At 37.2% G+C, this 20,801-nt stretch overlaps 1 protein-coding gene across 9 annotated transcripts in view; it reads right to left on the bottom strand.

The window, feature by feature from the left end:
- The window catches only part of DYRK1A (dual specificity tyrosine phosphorylation regulated kinase 1A), a 141,959-nt gene that overhangs the window by 22,701 nt on the left and 98,457 nt on the right, over positions 1 to 20,801 (bottom strand). For 8 of the 9 annotated variants that reach the window (XM_060150933.1, XM_060150925.1, XM_060150931.1 and 5 more), the window contains 4 exons: positions 15,916 to 16,112; positions 9,650 to 9,769; positions 6,706 to 6,894; positions 3,176 to 3,323 (listed from right to left, as the gene is read on the bottom strand). In XM_060150933.1, coding sequence (XP_060006916.1) covers positions 3,176 to 3,323; positions 6,706 to 6,894; positions 9,650 to 9,769; positions 15,916 to 16,035 — 577 coding nt within the window. In that variant the 5' untranslated portion in view covers positions 16,036 to 16,112. The remainder of the gene's footprint in view (positions 1 to 3,175; positions 3,324 to 6,705; positions 6,895 to 9,649; positions 9,770 to 15,915; positions 16,113 to 20,801) is intronic. The other variant, XM_060150929.1, reaches the window with a different exon arrangement.

Genomic DNA, 20,801 nt, shown 5'->3' with positions numbered 1-20,801 from the left:
CTGATCCTCTAAAAAGGCTTAATCGTCGACAAACTGCTTCGAAAAGTTGTGCTTTAAGTATTAACACTGACTTCACATCAGATGAAGTCATTCAATAAAGTAAAGAACTGCCCTTCACTATAAAAATTCTTACACACACCAAACTGAGCACCTATAACTCAACTGGAACGACATAAAAACAACCATTTGTCAAGGCTACCTTCATTTTGGTCTTTTAGTATCATTTAAAACAGAGGTTTCTCTACAGATTTATCTGGAATAACTAGGACAGTATTCAATGTCTGGTCCCTGAGAAAGGGGATACATTGTGTTGTCCTGGTAGGAGCCCTGAACTGTCTCCCTGGAAGCACTGCATGTCAATATAGCTTTTAGATCATTCCTGATACACGTGATCTAAAATTAGGATAAATAACACAACTACTACATGGCTCTATAGGAGTCCATAGTACAACTCAACTCTCACCAACAGTTACATAAGAATGTATAACATCTGTTCTTAATCACTGAGTTCATAGGTTTAAAATTAAGAACATAGCTCCATGTGACGTAAGACACCCCAGAGACATGGTCCAAACAAGAGTTCTGACCTGGTTAAGCAGCAGCCGCAAAAGGAATGCAAAAGGTAACTGATGTCAGAATTCAAACGTGATTATGACAATCCCTCTAAGAAGCTGTGATTAGAATATTCTTCCAATGGAAGATCAATCCACTCAATTCCACTAATTCATCATTCATTTACTAAGTATCTATAATGTGCTGAGCACTAAAGACACTGTCAAAGAAAGCTCAAACACAAGTATATACATTAAGTTTTTTTAAACTGAACTTTGGGGAGAACAGACGGTTGGCAAGACTTTGTTCTACACTTAAACTGAATGTTCTTTTAACTAGACCGTGGCAGGTACCAAATAATCCAGATAAGAAATTATGCTATGTGGTAAAAAAAAGTAAGAGTTTTTAGAAGTTCAAAGACTTAAAGACTATACAACTCATGAGACTAAATTATATTGATCAAATCACTTCAAAATTAAGTTATTTACGTTATAAAAGAGCAATACAACTTCCAGACACCTTAAATTTAATGTACCAACTCTACTGCCATGGCTGTGTCTAAATCTAAAGTTCTTTTTGCTTGTTTTCCAATATAGAAACTCAGTTTCTTAAGACACTGTGCATGAATTCACCTTCTTCCTAAATAAGAACCTTTAAAAACAAAAAAAACTCATCCAAAAGAATATCTGTAATAACTGATGCAATTAATGATCATTAAAGTCAGTTTATTAGAAACAAAAATGACAGCCATTATTATAACATAACCAAGTAGCTAACATTTCGTGTTTTCTTTCAACAAGGCAGAAATAAATTGTTGTAGTAATGCTATCAACGTTTTCTCTACTACTTAAGCAAAAATTCAAAATAAAACAAGAGTGAGAAAGAAGAAAAAGGGAGGTATGTTTAGAGACTGTAAGTCTAAGGACTGCATCCTTAGAATGTCCTTCTTGGCCTCCTAAGCCCCTTGAACAGAAATGTGCTCACCTTACACTAAGTTGTAACTGAAAGTGAACAGCAAACATGCAGTAAGTGTGAAAAGACTTGAAATACAAATGTTATTACTGTGGGTTTTATCAGACATCTACAGAGAAGGCACTAAGGAAGAAAAATTAATAGTATAAGCTCATTTTATTGCAACAATGAGGAATGAAGGGTGTTTCATAAATGAAATTTAATCTGAATATGTGAACCTTACACCTTTAAACATCAATTTTTTTGTTTCTGTTATTTTGGGGGGACTAAAGAACCATAAGGCCCTCCCTTCATTTCTTTTTTTTTAAAAAATAAATTTATTTATTTTTGGCTGTGTTGGGTTCTTCGTTGCTGCACGCCGGATTTTTCTCTAGTTGTGGAGAGCAGGGGCCACCCTTTGTTGCGATGCATGGGCTTCTCATTACTGTGGCTTTCCTTGCTGCGGAGCACGGGCCCTAGGCACACATGCTTCAGCAGTTGCAGCATGCGGGCTCAGTAGTTGTGACTCACGGGCTCTAGAGCACAGGTTCAGTAGTTTTGGCGCACGGGCTTAGTTGCTCCGCGGCATGTGGGATCTTCCCGGACCAGGGCTTGAACCCGGGTCCCCTGCATCGGCAGGCGGATTCTCAACCACTGTGCCATCAGGGAAGCCCTCTCCTCATTTCTTAAAAAGGAGTTTGCTAATAAAACTTAACCTCATATGTTTTTCAGGTAAAGTTAGCATTTCTGAAGGTGAGCTGCTAATACATGCCTATAAAACAGTCTGTAATTAATTGACCCTAAGGTCTCTATCTTAAAATTGACATCATTTTGTGTTTACAGTTGGCAGCAATTTGTTTCTTGGTGGCACATAAAATTATGGTGTCTTAGATTTGATTAAGAATAGTATTAAAGAATGTATAATCAGAAGATGTTTTATCCATATATCAATTGGCCCTAGACTTAACTATTTTCATAATTCTTCTGTCTCCTCTTTTTGTATTCAGAAGAAACACCATACGACAATGAAATAAACACAAGCTCTGGAGTTAGGCAGAGGTAGGTTCAGACCCTAGCTCCAAGAGCCCTGGGACCTTGGGTATGTTACTCTTTGTACAAACTACCTGTAATATAAGGATTTACCACCTTCCTTTCAGGACTGCTATGGTTACAGATGATGGAAGAAAACCACAAGGAATATGGTAGTAGTTCAAGAAATGTTGGCTACTATTTCTTGAGGAAGAACCTGAGATCTTGGCTCAGACATTCCAAAAATGGTTCTGTAACCATTAACAACATATTAGCTCACTTCTAATTTCTGAGCTATATTAGAAATGGTTAAAGTTAACACAAAGTGGCCTCTCTATATAAACATGCACCATTAAAGCAAACAAATGACACTTGTAAGTTTGAAAAACAAAAAAAAAAACAACAAAAAAAGACACTATTCTCATTTGTTTTTATACTATATACCACCTAGAATGCACGTACCCGAAGATGTAAAATATTACTGCCAGATCAAGTAACGTGTATAAATCTATGCCCTCCAACAGAAATAACTGAATTTTTACCCAATCACTAAGATAAAATCAACATATATTCATACAAAAATAACTCAAATTTGTGGTCTGGGTTAGGGCGCACTGCTTTCTTTGCCTGTTTGTTTGTTTACCTATGTAGTATTTCATTTCAGTGTCATGTTTGTTCATGAGCTCAAGAAGTCGCACTTCTATCTGGGCTTGATTCAGAAAAGCCTTCTTGTTCTTTATTATTTTAATGGCGACCCATTCTTGCTCCACACGATCATACGCCTTTACAACCTAAAAGAGAAAAAAGACAGATGATACCTATTTCATTAATAAACAATTTAACAAGTTTACAGTTCAGCTTAATTGTACATTTATCTAATTCCCCTTTTTCTGACCTTCCTAATTAAAAGAGATCCTATTCGTTTCCATTCAACAGCATCCATTTACTATTTTATTGTCACTTTAAGTCATTTTTCAAATGGATTTCTTCTGCATCCTTACAGTATTTCTAAACATCCACAAAATAGATAACTTTCTTAAAATGAGATTAACTATTTTCCTCCTTCAGAAATAAATTATGAATCTTGACAAGTGCTTTGGGGTTTTTTACCTTTCTTACTAAATAACATTATAAAACAATTCTTCTAACTATTCTTTTAGTAAGAGAAAAACCTGGTTTAAATCCCAAGCATATGTGTGAGATACTTAAAAGGTTCTAAGTCATCTGAAAAATGTAGATAACTTTCTAAATGTGACTTAGATTTTCACAGATAAACACTTAGGCATACCAGAAGAATTAGTTTACAGTTATTCAATTTAAAAAATATCAAAAACAAATAACCAGGAAAAAAGTTTAAAATGCCATAATTAGGGGATTTTGAGTTTTAAAATGAGAAGGAAACTGAAACATTCATGTGCAAATCACCATGCATACCTCTCATTTAAAATTTTACTCATTTAAAACAAGTTTCACACTATTAATAAATTTATACAAAAATCAGGAAATACACAGATAAAACTATATCTCTACAAATCAGAAACTGCTATAAGTGATTAAATATTATATTTATAATATTACAAATAGTCTGAATAGATAATAGTTTTAGATACATTTTCTAGCATATTCAGAAAGTACAGAGATGCAGGTAGAACTCCAAGTGATTCCAATGTGTTGGCTGAGTACCACTGGATTAGAGGAAGAGAATGGAATGCATGGTCCAAGATCACATCAGTCAAGGTTACTGTCAATCATAGATCATAAATCATTCAGCTGAAATCAAACTTGGAATGAAACGTGCAGTATCTCTGGTTTCACCCAATTCTAAAAAAATACTATCTATTGTCTTTTAAATCAGAGGCGACCCATGTAAACATCTGACCAAGTGCTTCTGATATTCTTCTGTTTCACTGACCATATTGACTGTACCAAGAGTTGCAGTTCAGTGCCCAGATCCTAACGGTCTCCAGGACAAAGGCCACTAACATGGACTCAACTATTTACTGACTTAGCAAATAGTTAACTTGCTCAATGCTAAAGCAATGATCTGCAACCCCGAATATCACACATTCAGTAGGGTGTTTTCAAAAATACCCATGCCCAGAATCCAGTCACAGAGACTCTGATTTAACTGCTTGGAGCCTAAGTATCCATCCTCCCCTCCCCACCCCACCCCCAATCCCCAAAGCTCCCTGGAGACTTTCAAAGTGCAATCAGGATTGATGACCACTGGCTTAAGAAATGAAGAAGCTGCTTCTCTGACAAGGATCTGGCAGAGGATTTAGAGGACGTCTGACCAAGTCGGTAAGGAAGACTTTATCTGGTGAGTGACAGGTCCTGACCCTGAACACACCTCAGCCTAGGAGAAAGGCATCAGTCAGTCTGATCTGGTAAAATGGATTTTGATGTCAAATAGGCCTATGTTTTCACAGGTTTACTATGCTGACTTGCTCTTAGGAATCAGAGTATGAGAAAATTAAAGGGGAGGGGGAAAGATCACGGTGAGCTCCAAGACTGAGTATTTAAGGAAAACTAAGTTTAGAGAACAGGCCGTACAGCCACGGTTTTCATGGTGGACGTCACAGAAGTTTGAAAAGCGTCCTGTTGAGAGCAACTGCCTAAACGCTGGTGTAATTTTGAAGGTGGACATGACAATCACTCTATCCAGGGTGTTCACGGCCTTACTTAAAAGGTAGAGGCCTCAGAAATGCCTTTCCTTAAAAAGCTCTCAAAGAGAAGCAGAAGCTGCTTCTGACAAAAAGTAATCCTTTCTTAAAGAGGGACTCCCCACACACTGAGAATCCCCTGACTCAGGAGGAAAAGAGGTTACAAATCAAGGGGAAAGGCCCTGAATTACGTATAATTACAAAAATTCTGTGAAATCATGGACAGGGGCAAATGTATTATACATGGGACACCAGGGCCTGGTAGAGCCACACCAGAGTCAGGGGTCTTCTAAGAAGCTTGTTCATATTTCCCTATAGGTTTAATAGCTTGATCGTCTGGGTCTAGAGCTGTAGCTGCTACTGGCCTGTAGTATACTTTTTGTCCTAAGCATGATCAGACTGACACATGATGAATTTTTCCTCACAGGTTGAAAAGAGGCATGCTTTGCTTTCACTCAGGGCAGGAACAGGTAAGTAAGAGTGTATGCAGGTTCCATAGTTTTAGACAAACCAAAAACTAGACAAACCAAAAACTATAATAACTAGAAGTTATTATAGTAACTGACTTGCTGCACAAAAGCTACGAGGCAAAGGAGGCTGGGATTAACAGTAAATCATACCTCAAACAAAAAGGCTCTGTGACTTGATGAGATAAGATAGGGAGATTTACACATGGGAACAGCTGGGGGATCCACTGCCAGAGAAAAGCTTTTTAAAAGTGCAAGGAAGAAGGTCTGACAGCTCTTAGTCTGGGCACAGCTGATGTAAGAGGCTAATGTAGTTAGGGTTTGTGCTTTGTATTGGGATAGGGTGGGCAAGTGAGGAGAAGAGAGCTGTGGGTGGAGAGAAGAGACTAGGAACGAACAAAAAACCAGGTCCACTGGAGTTCCTCCCTCACTCTTCCGGGTAGAAGCGGCCTGAACGACCCCACCCATCGGAACAATGCCAGTCACAATATTAGCAACGCTGATGCCATGAGGACTTAAGAGGAGACCCTGGAGACCCTCTGCCCATTTAGAGGCCTGACGGAGCTAGAAGAGGAGCTGAGGAAAAACTTAGGGCACAGCCCCTGGTGTCCCAAGTCTCCAAAGAAGCGAGAGGACATGTGCTGTGCCACCTGAAAATGGTAATTTTGTTCTCTGTGAGGAGGAGTATCCGACAGGAAGTAATTATCTCTCTCATACATAACGACGAACCATCCAGAGACTAAAAACCCCACATGAAAGAGGCAATACTGTCTATTAGTGATTAAAATCAACCACTTAGTATTAGTAAAATAACTACTTGATAGCTATAGAAGGTTTTTTATTAAAAAGTCTAATGGAGTTTTTATAGCTGATGCAGTTTTCTTACCTTTACAGAAAACTATAATAACCCAAATACTTACATATCCGTTGTTTAGATCTATTTGCAAATATTAAAAGTGTACTACTGAGAAAAGGCTATAGTAACATGATTCACTAAGAAGTTCTTTCTAATTTATGAAATTCAGCATCTTCCATTAAATTACCTGTCCAAAGGAACCTTTGCCTATCAAGGAGTCAATTTCGTAACGATCCATCCACTTTTCTCCGTTTTTTACAATATAATCATAGTTATCATCATCATAACCATCATTGTAAACCTTCCGCTCCTTCTTATGACTAGAATCGTCTCCCTGGCCCTGCTGGTGTCTTCGCTTCTTTTTTGCATAGTAAACCTGAAATGAGAAAATAGTATTAGCTGTGCAATGAAAAATTATTGGGGACGGGGAGCAGTGAGGGCACCATATGTCGAGTACATACAAGACACATCTGCTATCAGTAGGAAACTGATGAATTTTTATTCTTTATAACACACACAAAAATAAAATAAATAATTTTCTATAGTTGCTACTGGAATTACAGAATAACACTGATATATAACAAATGAAAAATATCTACAGTAAAATTCACTTTAGAATTATACTGTTTATACATTTTTTAAATAGGAGATGTTACGTGACCACGCCAAAGTCTCCCACTCAAGAAGAGTAACAGGACCTGATTCATATTTATTTTCTAAACTAAGGTATAATTTATATACAGTGAGATGGTATAGATCTTAGAGAAATGCAAATCAAAACCACAATGAGGTATCACCTCCCACCATCATCAAAATGGCCATCATCAGAAAATCTACAAACAGCAAATGCTGGAGTGGGTGTGGAGAAAAGGGAACCCTCTTGCACTGTTGGTTGGGAATGTAAACTGATACAGCCACTATGGAGGACAGTATGTAGGTTCCTTAAAAAACTAAAAACAGAACTACCATATGACCCAGCAATCCCACTACTGGGCATATACCCAGAGAAAACCATAATTCAAAAAGACACATGCACCCCAATGTTCACTGCAGCACTATTTACAATAGCCAGGTCATGGAAGCAACCTAAATGCCCATCGACAGACAAATGGATAAAGATGACGTGGCACATATATACAATGGAATATTACTCAGCCATAAAAAGGAACGAAGTTGGGTCATTTGTAGGGACGTGGATGGACCTAGAGACTGTCACGCAGAGTGAAGAAAGTCAGAAAGAGAAAAACAAATACTGTATATTAACGCATATTTGTGGAACCTAGAAAAATGGTACAGATGAACCAGTTTGCAGGGCAGAAACAGACACAGATGTAGAGAACAAACGTATGGACACCAAGGGGGGAAAGCGGCGGGGGGTGGGGGTGGGGGTGGTGGGATGAATTGGGCTATTGGGACTGACAATGTATACACTGATGTGTATAAAATGGATGAATAAAAAGAACCTGCTGTATAAAAAAATAAATAAAATTCAAAAAAAAAAGAGTGTATAATATGAAGGACTTTGGGGAAAATGTATACGCTGATGTAATCAACATATGCTAAACAAAATAAAGAACATTTTCATCCTCCTTATATTCGAGTTCCCTCATGCCCCTTTCTAGTCAATCCCAATTTTATATTTGATCCTAGAGCAAAAGATTTTAAAAATGAAAGTTTAAATGTATAATATATGAACTGATGTTTTGCTAATATAAAAAGGGCCTCTGAGACATGCCTAGTTCTTAAGCCTGTAATAACATATTAATGAAAAACAGCCATGCCCCTCCCCCCCACTAAAGGCCGTAAACCTTATGGTTGGTCACAGATTCAGTTATTTTCCTTGTATCTATTTTTCTTATAAAGTAGTTTCTAAGACTAGTAAAAAATAATAGGTGGACTAGGCAACAGTCCAGGTAACTGGTAACTAACTTTCAGGAAATTATAAATTACATTGCACAGAGCAACATCAGAAAAACTAGTTTACGAGGTGGCAAAACAGTTAAAAACAAGCTTTAACAAAGCTACTGTTAACAGTTTAACAATTTATCAGATATTAGCAAACTGACATTAATCAATTGTTAACAACAATTTATCAGATATTTTCAGATGACCAAAAGCTAGTTTGGAACATCTTTTATAACATATAAATTGTATACAAAATCCAACTTAGAAATGCTCCTCATTGAGTTCACTTCGATTTTATCCTGCCACATTGCCACAATAATATAATACTGGCATTAAAACAGCATCAAACTGCTATAAAATTTATACACACATAAGAACATCTTTTTAGTTAAATGGCTCTAAAGCTGGTAGAAGATAAGTCTTTAACGTGAAAGGATGTAAGGCCCCATTGGAAGAGGAAAGAAAGCATAGGGTGTCCACCCTTCTCCAAAAAAGCTCATTTAATAATTCATTACAGAGCTAGAGTTGGGATTAGAAGCAAGTAACAACCAAGCCAAAGGTCTGAAACACCAGAAAAATAAGTTTTGAAAGCCAAGAGTCAAGTTGAAAGGTGAGTAATTCAAAGGGCTGTCCATGTTTTTTATCCTACTTACTTCCACCAAAAAGGCTTTCAGATATCTTACAATGAAAAAGATACAGATAAAAGAACACACATTAATTTAAAAAGAAAACTTTAAACTACATAAATATAGATAGATCAGACAGACTAGAGCAAATGCCTGTTAACTGGGCATTAAATACATCTCAGAGCTTCCTGACATCCATGGTAAAAGTAGAAACAGATATGTAAAAATTTAAGCAAAATTCCGTAACATTTTCATACTTTTATATTATCATTAGTACCTTCCTTTCCCCTGAAGTTTTGGAGACGAGACTATTATAAAAATGACAACTCAGCATATATTAAATATAACTTTAAAAAGAAGGGAAGTTATCCACAATTATCTTAACTTTTTGCAGTCCTTGTTAATATATCTTATTTGTTTTACACAATTATAATTTTATTATCTATAAATCACTAACTTACCAGTCTTCATGATAATCATCAATATGACAATCCTTGGGAGTTAAAAATGATTTTAGTATGCTTAAATATGCTACAAAATAACTTTTTTCCCTTGCTCTATTGCAAAATAGATGCTGTTATAACAAATCAATAGTCTTACCTCATTAATATGCTTATATGTTTTGATCAAGTCAACAGAAAGTTTTCTCAGGGGAGCAGTAGCTGGATCACGGAAGGTTTGGGGCATCCGCCTCTGTAACATGACAATATCAGGCATCACCTTAAATAGACAGAAAAGACTAGCACTTTAACTATACCGTACTGGTATGAATTCCCTCTTCTGTACCCTGTGTATACGTATTTAAAAAAGAAAAAAAAAAAAAGACATCTACGTTAGAATAGTATACATGCTCTCTTGGTCATATCTCTTTCATCCGGAATCCACTGAAGACAACCACTGGAACAAATAAACGGAATTAGAAGATAATATGCCCAGTTACCAAGGCTTCAATTTTGTTCCCCAAATTCAACAAGAGGAATACAGATATACCCCTGGTCCAGGAGACATGCATGATGCTGCCCAAGAGGGCTTCTCCACCATACAATTAGCCTAAGGAAAAATTTCTTCTAAATTATTCCTAAAGCCTGACCTGGTTCACAACAGGCAGATGAAGACTAACCCACCTTTCAGCTTCCTAACACGGGAGTCTAAGACCCAGTTGGCACCACGAAGCAAGCTGTTCGTGGAGCAGAGATGGAGCTTGGTGCTGCAGAACTGCAGCTCCTAACAACCCCAGACCCTGCCCTCTGACCAGCACCTGTAAGCGAGGCTGAAATCTTCACTCACTTCTTTAACATGACTGAGTAAAACATGCCCTCTACCTTAACACATCCGACCTCACCCTCCACATTCCCTGTGCCCCCAGCCAGCAGCACTTTTCAGCACCTGACGTACTGGTATACATTTACTCATTTACTGGTTCTAGTTTTTTCTCCTTCTCCTTCCACTACAAGGAAAACTCCAAATGGGGCAGGGATTCTTTTCTTCAATGTTGTATTCCCTTTGTCTAAAACATAGCAGGCATAGTGCCTGAAACACAGTAGGTACTTAATAAGTATTTGTTGAATAAACAAGTGAAGCCATAATACCAATATCCCTACCTATGATTACACTAGGAGCTGACCACAAATAAGTTCCAGAGAACACCTTAAAGCTAATGAAACTTTCTTTTAAAAAACTCATTTCAACCATACTCCCACCCCAAAACTAACGCATGTCTTCTTCATCGTCCAAGAAGCAGTCAGGGTTCAACTGTGAGCTTCCTGCTAGACGGGGGATAAAGCAGGAAACACAAACGTCCTCCAAACATAAATACGCCCAGGAATGCTGCAACTAGCACACTAATGATCCTGGATGGCTGCTCTCGCCCCACTCCTCAAGCCTCAGCAAAGGAGTTCCCAGAGGGGCTTCTTGCAAGCAACAGATCCTCAAAACCAATTAATGACATCAAGGTACCTTCAGTCACTACACTAGTCATCCTTGGGCTCCTGTCTAGCTCTCCTGCAGACATTTACACCAGCAAAACAACTGAGCCAGAAGCCCCTGATGCAGCCCCTTCCAAAGGCACTGTGGTCAGTCAATCTGAGGGGCAGAGAGACAGAAAAGACATCATACTAAGGCCTCACAGAAATGTCTGGAGTCTTGGGAAAATTAACCAAGTTAACCCACAGTAACAAAAAAAGAAGACAGAAGGGTTGTAAGGACAGAACAGAAAAGAATCCCCATCCCTGTGGTATGAAAAGATGGTGTTACCTAGTTACAGTTACCTAGCTGTACTCTCTCTCCCTCTCTTTATTCTATGAAAGAAGTGGAAATTTGAGCCAAATTTGAGGATTATAACCTGGGAATAGCAACTCAGCTCCGAGAACTGTTCCGACCCTGCACTTTCTCTTAAACTGGTATTAACATTAGTTTCTTCTGAATCTATACTCAAACTCTAAAAAGTTGTTATCCGGATGGCAAATTCACTGAACTACTGAATTAAGTTAATAATTATTACCTCTTCCCATGATCCTCTCTCCTTCTTAAAGTTCCAAATAAGGTTTAAGGGAAAAAAAACCTTCAATGATTGTAACTATTTGTCTGAAAATATAGTAAGACTTAATAATATCACCTGAATTAATTTATTAAATATATATAGTTTTATTTTTCTAAATATGAACAGGTACAGTTAGGTTCACAGAATATTTGGTTCTTATACCTGTCCTTGGACACTTAATTTAATGAATAGACAATATCAGTAATAAGCATGTCAAATACTTTTATGTGAATGAATGCTATAAGCATTTAAGGTAATGAAAGAGGTTTCTCTTAATGTATTTCCTTTTTTTATTTTTTAAGACCCTGACCGTTTTCAAGCAGGTAACGTACTTGGCAAGACCATTCTTGGACTATTGGAGTGTAGCCTCACTGTGAGGTTTCACGAAATCTGAACCAGTGAAATACTTGTTTACCTTTGCCACAAGAGTTGATAGAAGGTATAACTACTGCTAGAAACAACTGAATTACTTAAGTAGTTAATAAAATAATAATTATAGCAGCAAATATTTGCTATACACTATGCTTTGAGTATGTAGATTTTTACTCTCTCATGTAATCCTCTCAACAATCTCATGAGAATAAGTAACGTAAGTTCCTGTCACTATTTTACAAATGAGAAATCTGAGTCTCTGATGTAAAGTTACTTGACCAAGGTCTTAGAGCCAGTAAGTAACAGAGATGAGAAGTGAGGCAGTCTCCCACCTAAGCCTATGATCTGAACACAGCACTGGGCCAGGAGCTCCCTGTTAATTTTAGGTCTCTTGTCTATCCTCTTGTTGAATCATTTTTAGTCTATTTGTTGGACAAAATAATTGAGTCATGCATAATAAACACCAATAAAATAAACATATGCATTTATTACAATTAATTATGTTCAAAACTGTAAATATGCTTTTTTAACTTGCCCACTTACAATTCCACTGGTATTTCAAACATTGGAAAAAATGTGACTAGTGCCTACATCTTTCCATGAGTAATTATGCTCGCTTAAAACACCAAAATCCCACAATCAAAAAAAAAATATTTAATGTACATAGGACATGCATGAAATTGGATATGAATGTAATTTTGCCTAACAATCTTTCCTGCACTCAATATATGAGTGTGTGCTATGGCCTTGGCATGTCACACAATATTGCTAACCTCTTCCACAATTAGCCAAGCTACCTAAAAGGCCAAATCAATTGGCTAATTCTAAATACATTACTTTTCTTATATTCTTCTGGCAACAGAAGTTACTATTTCAGGGGCATCTGTATATATAAACCAGATGAATTCCACCCACAAAAAACTGGCCTTTAGATCAGGCTGTATTTCAGTGCTTCAAACAGTGCCTTGTGCAGGCTAGGCACTCAAAATATATGGAAAGAACAAATTAATTTCGACAAACTAAACGACTCTTCCTTCACAAACTTTCATTGTGATTTCCTGTTAGGCAACCAAACTTTCTGTTTCTCATTACTGTGGTGCCATAAGCACCAATCCAGAATTAGAAAATTAACTTGTCCAAATACACACTCAGTGACAAATCTATATACTAAGACTCAAGCCAGCCCTAAGCATTTGACACTTTGTCCACTTCCAACTTCTTATGGTCACACAGTCAGGAGAATGTAACATAGCAAGCTCCCTCCTTCCCTTCCGCAGCTGGGCAGAAGTCCCACAGCGTTCAGAGGACCCAGGGGCTCCCTGAGCCACTGCAGGTAGCCCAGTCCCACCACGGCCTCCACACCGCCCCCAACGCCCTCGCTGAAAAGGCAAAGTTGTTGAGCTATTCTCCTGCCACCTCAGCCTTAAGGCTCCAGGAGCCAAAAAATGTCACATCCCCAACGCTCCTATCTCTTGACCTTTCTGTGTGATGATGACACAGATCACAAAGCCAAAAAAAAAAAAAAAAAAAGGCAGTAGTTGACACCTCCTGCTTAGAGAAGCTACAAGAGCTAAAACAATCTTTTTTTCTTGAAAAGATTCCACAGTGTTAAGTACCAGGACTTTATTTAAAAATTGTTTTCTAGTTTAATAATACCTATTCCACCCATTTTATTTATGTTTACCTCATATTTTCATATATACAGTGGAGAATGAGAAACACCATGTCCTGCCATTCTTGCTATTTTGAGAGCTATTAATAAAGTTGAATAGCATATGTAACACATATCCAGAGTACATAGCTTAAGGACCATGAAAGGTACTGTGAAAACTGTTAACAGCCCAGAGAGACTCAGCATTCTGAACATCAATCATACTTTTCTACTTTTACTTTTACTTCATTTATCTTTTGAACAAAACTGTATTTAAATTCACATGAAACACACTCACACAAGAAAGATTAACTACCAGAAATAAAACGTTATGTTCTTTCAATTTACTTGTACAATAAACCTTACTTAAAAGGCACTGGATAGGATGATTATGGAAACTGAATAATGAAATTACAGAAGTTTAGAGCTAGAGAGTACTCTTCTGGAGGGTCTAGTCTAAGGTCTCAATCTTACATTCAAGGAACAGAGAGAAGAGTCCATGTGACCTGACTCAAGTCACACAACCAGATCATGAGTCAAGACCTGGAGCCCATGTCTTATGACCAGCAGACCACGCCACATCAGTGCACAGTTTCAGTGCTTTACACTTCAGTTATAAGTAAGCTTTTAATCTGACTGCCTTATTAAGGTTCCAAAATTTCTGGAGTTTGGCAGAAGTATCTGGCTGAATACTATTACTTAAAAGACAGTCTTTTTACATCATATGAATCTTTTAAAATATTTTACAGCTTACAATGGAAATACTAAGTAACTTATCTCTTATTTGAAAATAACCCTCAAATAAGATGTTAGCTGTATCTAAAAATAGGTACTTTGTTAACTAAATTACCTACTACAATAATACAAACATAAAATAACTTGAAAGGACTGGATTTTTTTCCTAGCCCTCCTTAGATGCCAGGTGTTAGAACTGAAAAAGCACTGTATCTAAGAAGAAAGAAGCCTGGGCTGGGCCCCAGAGTCTACTGCCTACATACTTGAAGAAGTCACAAATGGGAGCTCAATCCCTTCAGCTGTAAAAACAGACTAAAAACAGACACCCTACCTGATAGGCTACTTTTGAACAAGCGGGAAAATGAATCCAAACATACTTTGTTTCTTGAAAGTACAGTGCAAAGACTGTGCTATTACTACTTTTTGGACGTCCAGAGAATTTTCTTCTGGTACACAATTGAACACTTTCCAATTCTGACCAACTGCTCCAATTCTCAAACATACAACTTCTCCATTTACTGCATAAAACAAATTCTTACGTCCTGTCATAATTTATCTTACTATTTAACTGTGAATGTTATTCACGTTATATAATTTTATAAATGTAAAGTCAGTTCAACTATTCACAAGATCTTATTATAATACATACAAGGGTGTCCTCAAATAATGATGTTACTTAACTGTAGCCAATAGCTCATTAAAACCAGGTATTATTGAATTAGAGAAAACACATTTCCTTCAAATAATCCAGTATAAGAAATACTTCGAAATTTTCTGGTTTTGTTCATATCGAAAGACCTAAACAGTGACAAACCAAATTCCTGAGTACATGGAAAAACAGCCATTTTCTGCACTCATCACACACAGTCTCAGTGGAGAAAGAAACTTTACCACAACTATAGCTAGTAAAAAAAAAAAAAAACTCCCGAAATCAAAAATCAACATGGTGGACGCAGTTAATTCAGGAAGATTCATACACACATGCATATGTGTATGTATATCAAGAGATTTCAGCATTTATTCACTTTACACTATCCGTCTTATGGAAAATTGCTGAATCTCTAGTCTGAATATTAGAATGAGCAGCATGATTAATTTATAATTTTTCTTTTTAATTTTAAGGAGTTTCATATTTATTTTTATAAATGTGTACTAAAGTAGTTTATGACAGTGTAAAATCACCTCTTTAAGTTTCCTATAATGGAATCCGACTTGTTTTCCTATAACTTACATTTTTCTACTTAACCGCCTTCCCATAAAAATAAGGTTTAAGTTTTTTTATTTTAACTAATATTCTTTAGAAGTAACTTTTCCCCCATCGCAGAATGAGAGAATGTGGTTATCTTTATAAGTGTTTTTCTAATTAAAGTGAAATACATAGAAAAAACCAACCAAAAAAACCAACAAACTTTTAAACACAAACTCCTTAATATCATATTCTGTCAACCCAGAATCCCATGTGACATGTAAACTGAAAACCATTAAGGCATTCTGCCTATTTACTATTTTACCATTTTAATGAATAAATTACCATCCCAACAAATCATTTCTGATACGTCATAAACTTACCTGGTTAGTTAGAGGCTGCTGAATCTGGTCAGAATAAGATAAGGCAGAAACCTGTTGGTCACTTATGTTTGGCTGGCGACGGTCACTGTACTGATGTGAATGGGGCATCTGTCCAGCCATCTGAAGGCCAGCAGCATGGAATGAAAATGACGGTGCAAGCCGAACAGATGAAGGTTTGCATGCTGAAGTCTCTCCTCCTACGAGAAGATAATAAGTGAGGTTTAAAGGATGCATTCATATCCCGATGTTTGTATCTTTTGACTTATCTGATAGTTCTTTAAATAAGGACTTTAGGATGTTCAATAATATTAAAAACCTTTAAAACTGCAAACAAGGGTATGACACTCAACACAACTGTTGTACAATAAACGGTATAAAATATAATAGTGATTAAAATGAATATCTACAAGTCTGTTTTAAGAGAAAATCGTTAAGTAAATCTTTTTGTAAAGCAATGGAAACAACCTTTCATACTTATTTTTACATGAGATTTGCATCAATTGAGAACCACAAGTTGCAAAAGTAATCTCTGAATTCCTGCAAAGGGCCTGTCCAATGGATCAGCTCTTCAAAAATCAATTCAAAGGAAAACTGCTGAGATGCCGCTTTGTCAGGTGTATGGCAATCAACAGCCCTAGCATCCCCCAAACCAGGTGAAAAATGTGTCCTAATGGTGCTCACCACTGACACAGGTAATTAAAAGTTGAGCGCACAATACATGGAAACAAATTCACAGGCTGCTGTATTCCTCTGGACTCTTCTGACACAGTCCTAAGAGAGCCTAGACCAGGCAAGCTTGCCACAAAAACGAACAATCAATTATTATCCCACAGGTAGGCTGGGACCATGGTCATAATTTTCATAGTAGAAATGGAAAATTAACATTTTGGTCCTAAAAGTATTTGGTAGCTAGCTAATAAAAGTTAATTTTTCTTTAGGAAAAGAAAAAGACTTTTCTTCTTATATTCAACCAAATCTGCAAATTTGCAATCACAGACTAAAGCCAGAAAACAAAGCACAAAACCCTGGTCAACCAACACTGGCCCAGCATACATGTGCCTGTCTTCCTGAGTAAACCAGCAAACTCTCACCACACAACACACTACACTGTTCAGCACCAGAGTAATTTTTCTAAAGTCAGCTTGTTTTGAAACACACAACGGCGCTGGCCCCAAAGTGAAGACCACAGATTCTTAGCCAGGCTGCTGTAGTTTGAAATTTCAGCTTCACGCTTACCAGCTGTGTGGCCTTGCACACCTAATTTCCTGATAATGATAATAATATCTACCTCAAACAGCTGTGGTGAAGGTTAAGTGCTTTAATACATGTAAAGTACTCAGAACGGCTCCGGCAATTAGTAGATGGCTTAATATCAACTGCAATTACTGTACTGTAATGCACGGTACAGTAGATGGGAAGGAAGATGGGGCGAGTACCCTTCTTCTGGAGCATACAGTCTCTACCTGAATGTTGCACAGATTCTGCAAACTAAAGAGAACAAAGCTCAATTCCCCCCAAAAAATATAAGTTCCACTTCTATATCCTACACAGCAAACGCCACTACGCCACTGTCTTCTACCCAGTCAACCAGAATCAAAGCTCTGAGAGTCACGTTCGAGTTCGTTTCCTCCACAGACGGCGTTGTGCAAATGGAAGCCCAATCTCACTGATTCTACTTCCCATAGAACGCTCAGTCTCCTCTTTTCATTTCCATTACCCCATGCCTCACTTAGATGACTAAAATAGATTCCTAATAGATCTCTCTCTCTTTACTTTGCCCATGTGCAACTCCGCATTTCTTCAATAAGATGGCTAGAGTGACCTTTCTAAGGCGCAAATCTCAAGTCTTCACCCCCTACTTAGTGTTGTTTTTAGACCTTAGCTTCTATCTCCCTCCATTACAGCGTGCAGTCCTTACTGACCCAGAGTATATGATTCATAAATATCTGCTGGATAAGTACAATGTTCCTGCGATGACAGATGGGATAACTTCTCTAAACATTTCATTATTCATAATTTAAAAATACATTCAGTTAATCCAATTCCATAGAGCGACTTTGTTCGGTGAAAAAAAAAATTTATCCTAAGGAAATAATAGATGATGTGCACAAAAATAGTAAGGGAAGAATGTTTATTTTGGTATTGTTTACAACAGCAAAAAATTGGAAACCTAACTGTCAAATAACTCTGTGTGTGTGTGTGTGTGTGTGTGTGTGTGAAATCTGCATGTTAAAAACACAAAAGACTGGGAAGGAATATAAATGTATATGAAAAGAATTGGGGTCCTTGATCTATAAATAACTCTTATAAATAAATAGTAAAAAGACTAAGGCTCTGAATGGCAAACGACTTAACCATTCTGGGTCCTAGTTTCCCTACCTATAGCCGAGGTATTATTACACTAACCCTGTTCCTTTCGGATTGTTATAAAGTTTAAACGAGATACCACAAGTTGACATGCAGAATAGAACCTGGTACATAACATGCACTTTTTAAAACATACAAGCTTCTGTTTCTATCATCAATGTCATTATTACATATTGTGCTTAAACTTATTTGTTATAATACACAGAAAAAAGTCATTAGTATATAGCTTAAATAATTATCATCAATGGAACCTGTGGGACAAGAAAAATAAAACTTGCCATCATTCCAGAAACCCCGCACCACTACTCTATGACGCCTCCCAATCAATACCTAACTCCCTCATCCCTAAAAGTCACTAGTATCTTGACCTCCAAAAACAGATTAGTTTTAACTTTATATAAATGAATTTGTTTGCTTAATGTTAGGCTTATGAACTGTAGCTTGTTCATTATCATTACTTTATCCACCCTACTTTTGATTGACATGGGATTACTTCCAGTTCAGAGCTATTAAGCATACTGCCACTAGAAAGATTCTCAAGTGATTTTCGGTATATACAGAGATGCTGTTCTGTTGGTTTTTTTCCAGTTTTTTGTTTAATCAACCTATTTCTTCCCTAGTAGTTTATGAAAATTCCCTGTGCTCCATTCCTTCACTGACACTTGGAACCATCAGTATTTCTAATTTCAGCCACTGCAGTAGGTGTGTACTCCACTGTGATTTTAATGTGTATTTTCCTCGTGACTATGAGCATCTTTTCATTTATCAGCCACTTGGGTATCCACTTAGGTGAAATGCCCATTCAGATTGTTTTTCAATTTTTCTATCAAGAGAGTCTTTTTCTTACAAATATCTAAAGCCAAAAAAAATTAGATTTTTTAACATATTTTGGATATAAGCCCCTTATCGGTTATAGATGGTTTACACTGTCACTCTCTTAATGGTATTTCTTAAATTAACTAATTTATTTTATTTATTTTTTGGCTGTGTTGGGTCTTTGTTGCTGTGCACGGGCTTTCTCTAGTTGCAGCAAGCGGGGGCTATTCTTCATTGCGGTGCACGGGCTTCTCATTGCGGTGGCTCCTCTTGTTGCAGAGCACGGGCTTCAGCAGTTGTGGCTCACGGGCTCAGTAGTTGTGGCTTGTGGGCTTAGTTGCTCTGTGGCATGTGGGATCTTCCCTGACCAGGGCTCAAACCCATGTCCTCTGCATTGGCAGGTGGATTCTTAACCACTGCACCACCAGGGAAGTCCCTTAATGGTATTTTTTGACGAACACAATCTCTTAATGTTACCAACTTTTGGTTTAAAATTAGTACTTTTGGTGTCTGTTTAAGAAATCTTTCCTTTATACCAAAGTCATGAAGAAATTCTATGTTATCTTCCAGAAGTTGGGTTTTACCATTCACATCTAAAGATGGGCAGTGCTCTTGGATCTGATTTCTGTGTTTCCGATAGCAATCAAGTTTCATTTCCCCCCAAAATGGACATCCAGTTAACCCAGAACCAATTATTAAAAGGAAAGTTTCCCCAATGCCCTGTAATGTCAACTTTATCAAAAATCACATACTCATACATACTTGTATCTGTTTTCGGATTCTTTATTCTCTTATGCTGGATAAAGACTTACCTAGATTTCTTATATCTTTGTGTAAGAACCAAATATTGTCTAAATTATGATAGCTTCAGAAGTTGTAATATGTAGTAAAGAATTTTTTTCTTCTACAAGAATGTTTTGGCTATTCTTAGCCCTCTTTGTGTCTATGTTTTAGAATTAGCTCATCAAATTCACCAAGACAAATAAACGCATGCTGGGATTTTGGTTGAAACTGCATTGTCTGGAACAGCGCTGTCCAACAGAAAGTTCTGCAATGATGGATTTATCTGCACTGTCTAGTAAGTAGCTACTAGCACAACTGGGCACTTGAACAGTCTTCTTTTTCCCCCTTCCTAATCTTTATTCTTCACTTTGCCTTATTCTACTTGCTGCCACCTTCAGTACAGCGGTGATTAGAGGAGGAGGTACAGGTTCTGCTGTCTCACACCCAATCTCAGAAGGAAAGCTTTCTGTATTTCTCCAGTGTTGTGGTTGCTCTAGGTATTTAACTGATAACCACTACCAGGTTAACGAAGTTCCCTTCTAGCCCCAGTGTGCTAAAACCTTTTTCTCATGAACTGATGCTGAATTTTATTAAATGCTTTTTCTGAACTCCACTGAAATGACATGCGTTTTCTTATTTATTTAGTTAATGTGGTGAAATACACTGATTGGTTTATGAATGTTAAATCAACTGCGGCATTCCTGGAATACAATTTGGTCATGATTATCCTTTTGTAGTAAATTCACTGGTGACATCACCTGGACGTGCAGCTTTCTTTGTGGGTAGGTTTTTCAATTAAATTTCTTAAATATGACTATTCAGATTTTACATTTTCTGGTGTGTCTGTTTTGGTAGGCTATATGTTTCCAATACTATGTTTACTTTGTCTAAATTTCAAATGCATCGTTACCAACTTCTTC

Source organism: Lagenorhynchus albirostris, chromosome 5, assembly GCF_949774975.1.
Source record: "Lagenorhynchus albirostris chromosome 5, mLagAlb1.1, whole genome shotgun sequence".
Taxonomy (NCBI): Eukaryota; Metazoa; Chordata; class Mammalia; order Artiodactyla; family Delphinidae; genus Lagenorhynchus; species Lagenorhynchus albirostris.
The sequence above is the reverse complement of the archived record's forward strand: the minus strand, read 5'-3'. Positions and strand labels throughout refer to the sequence as shown.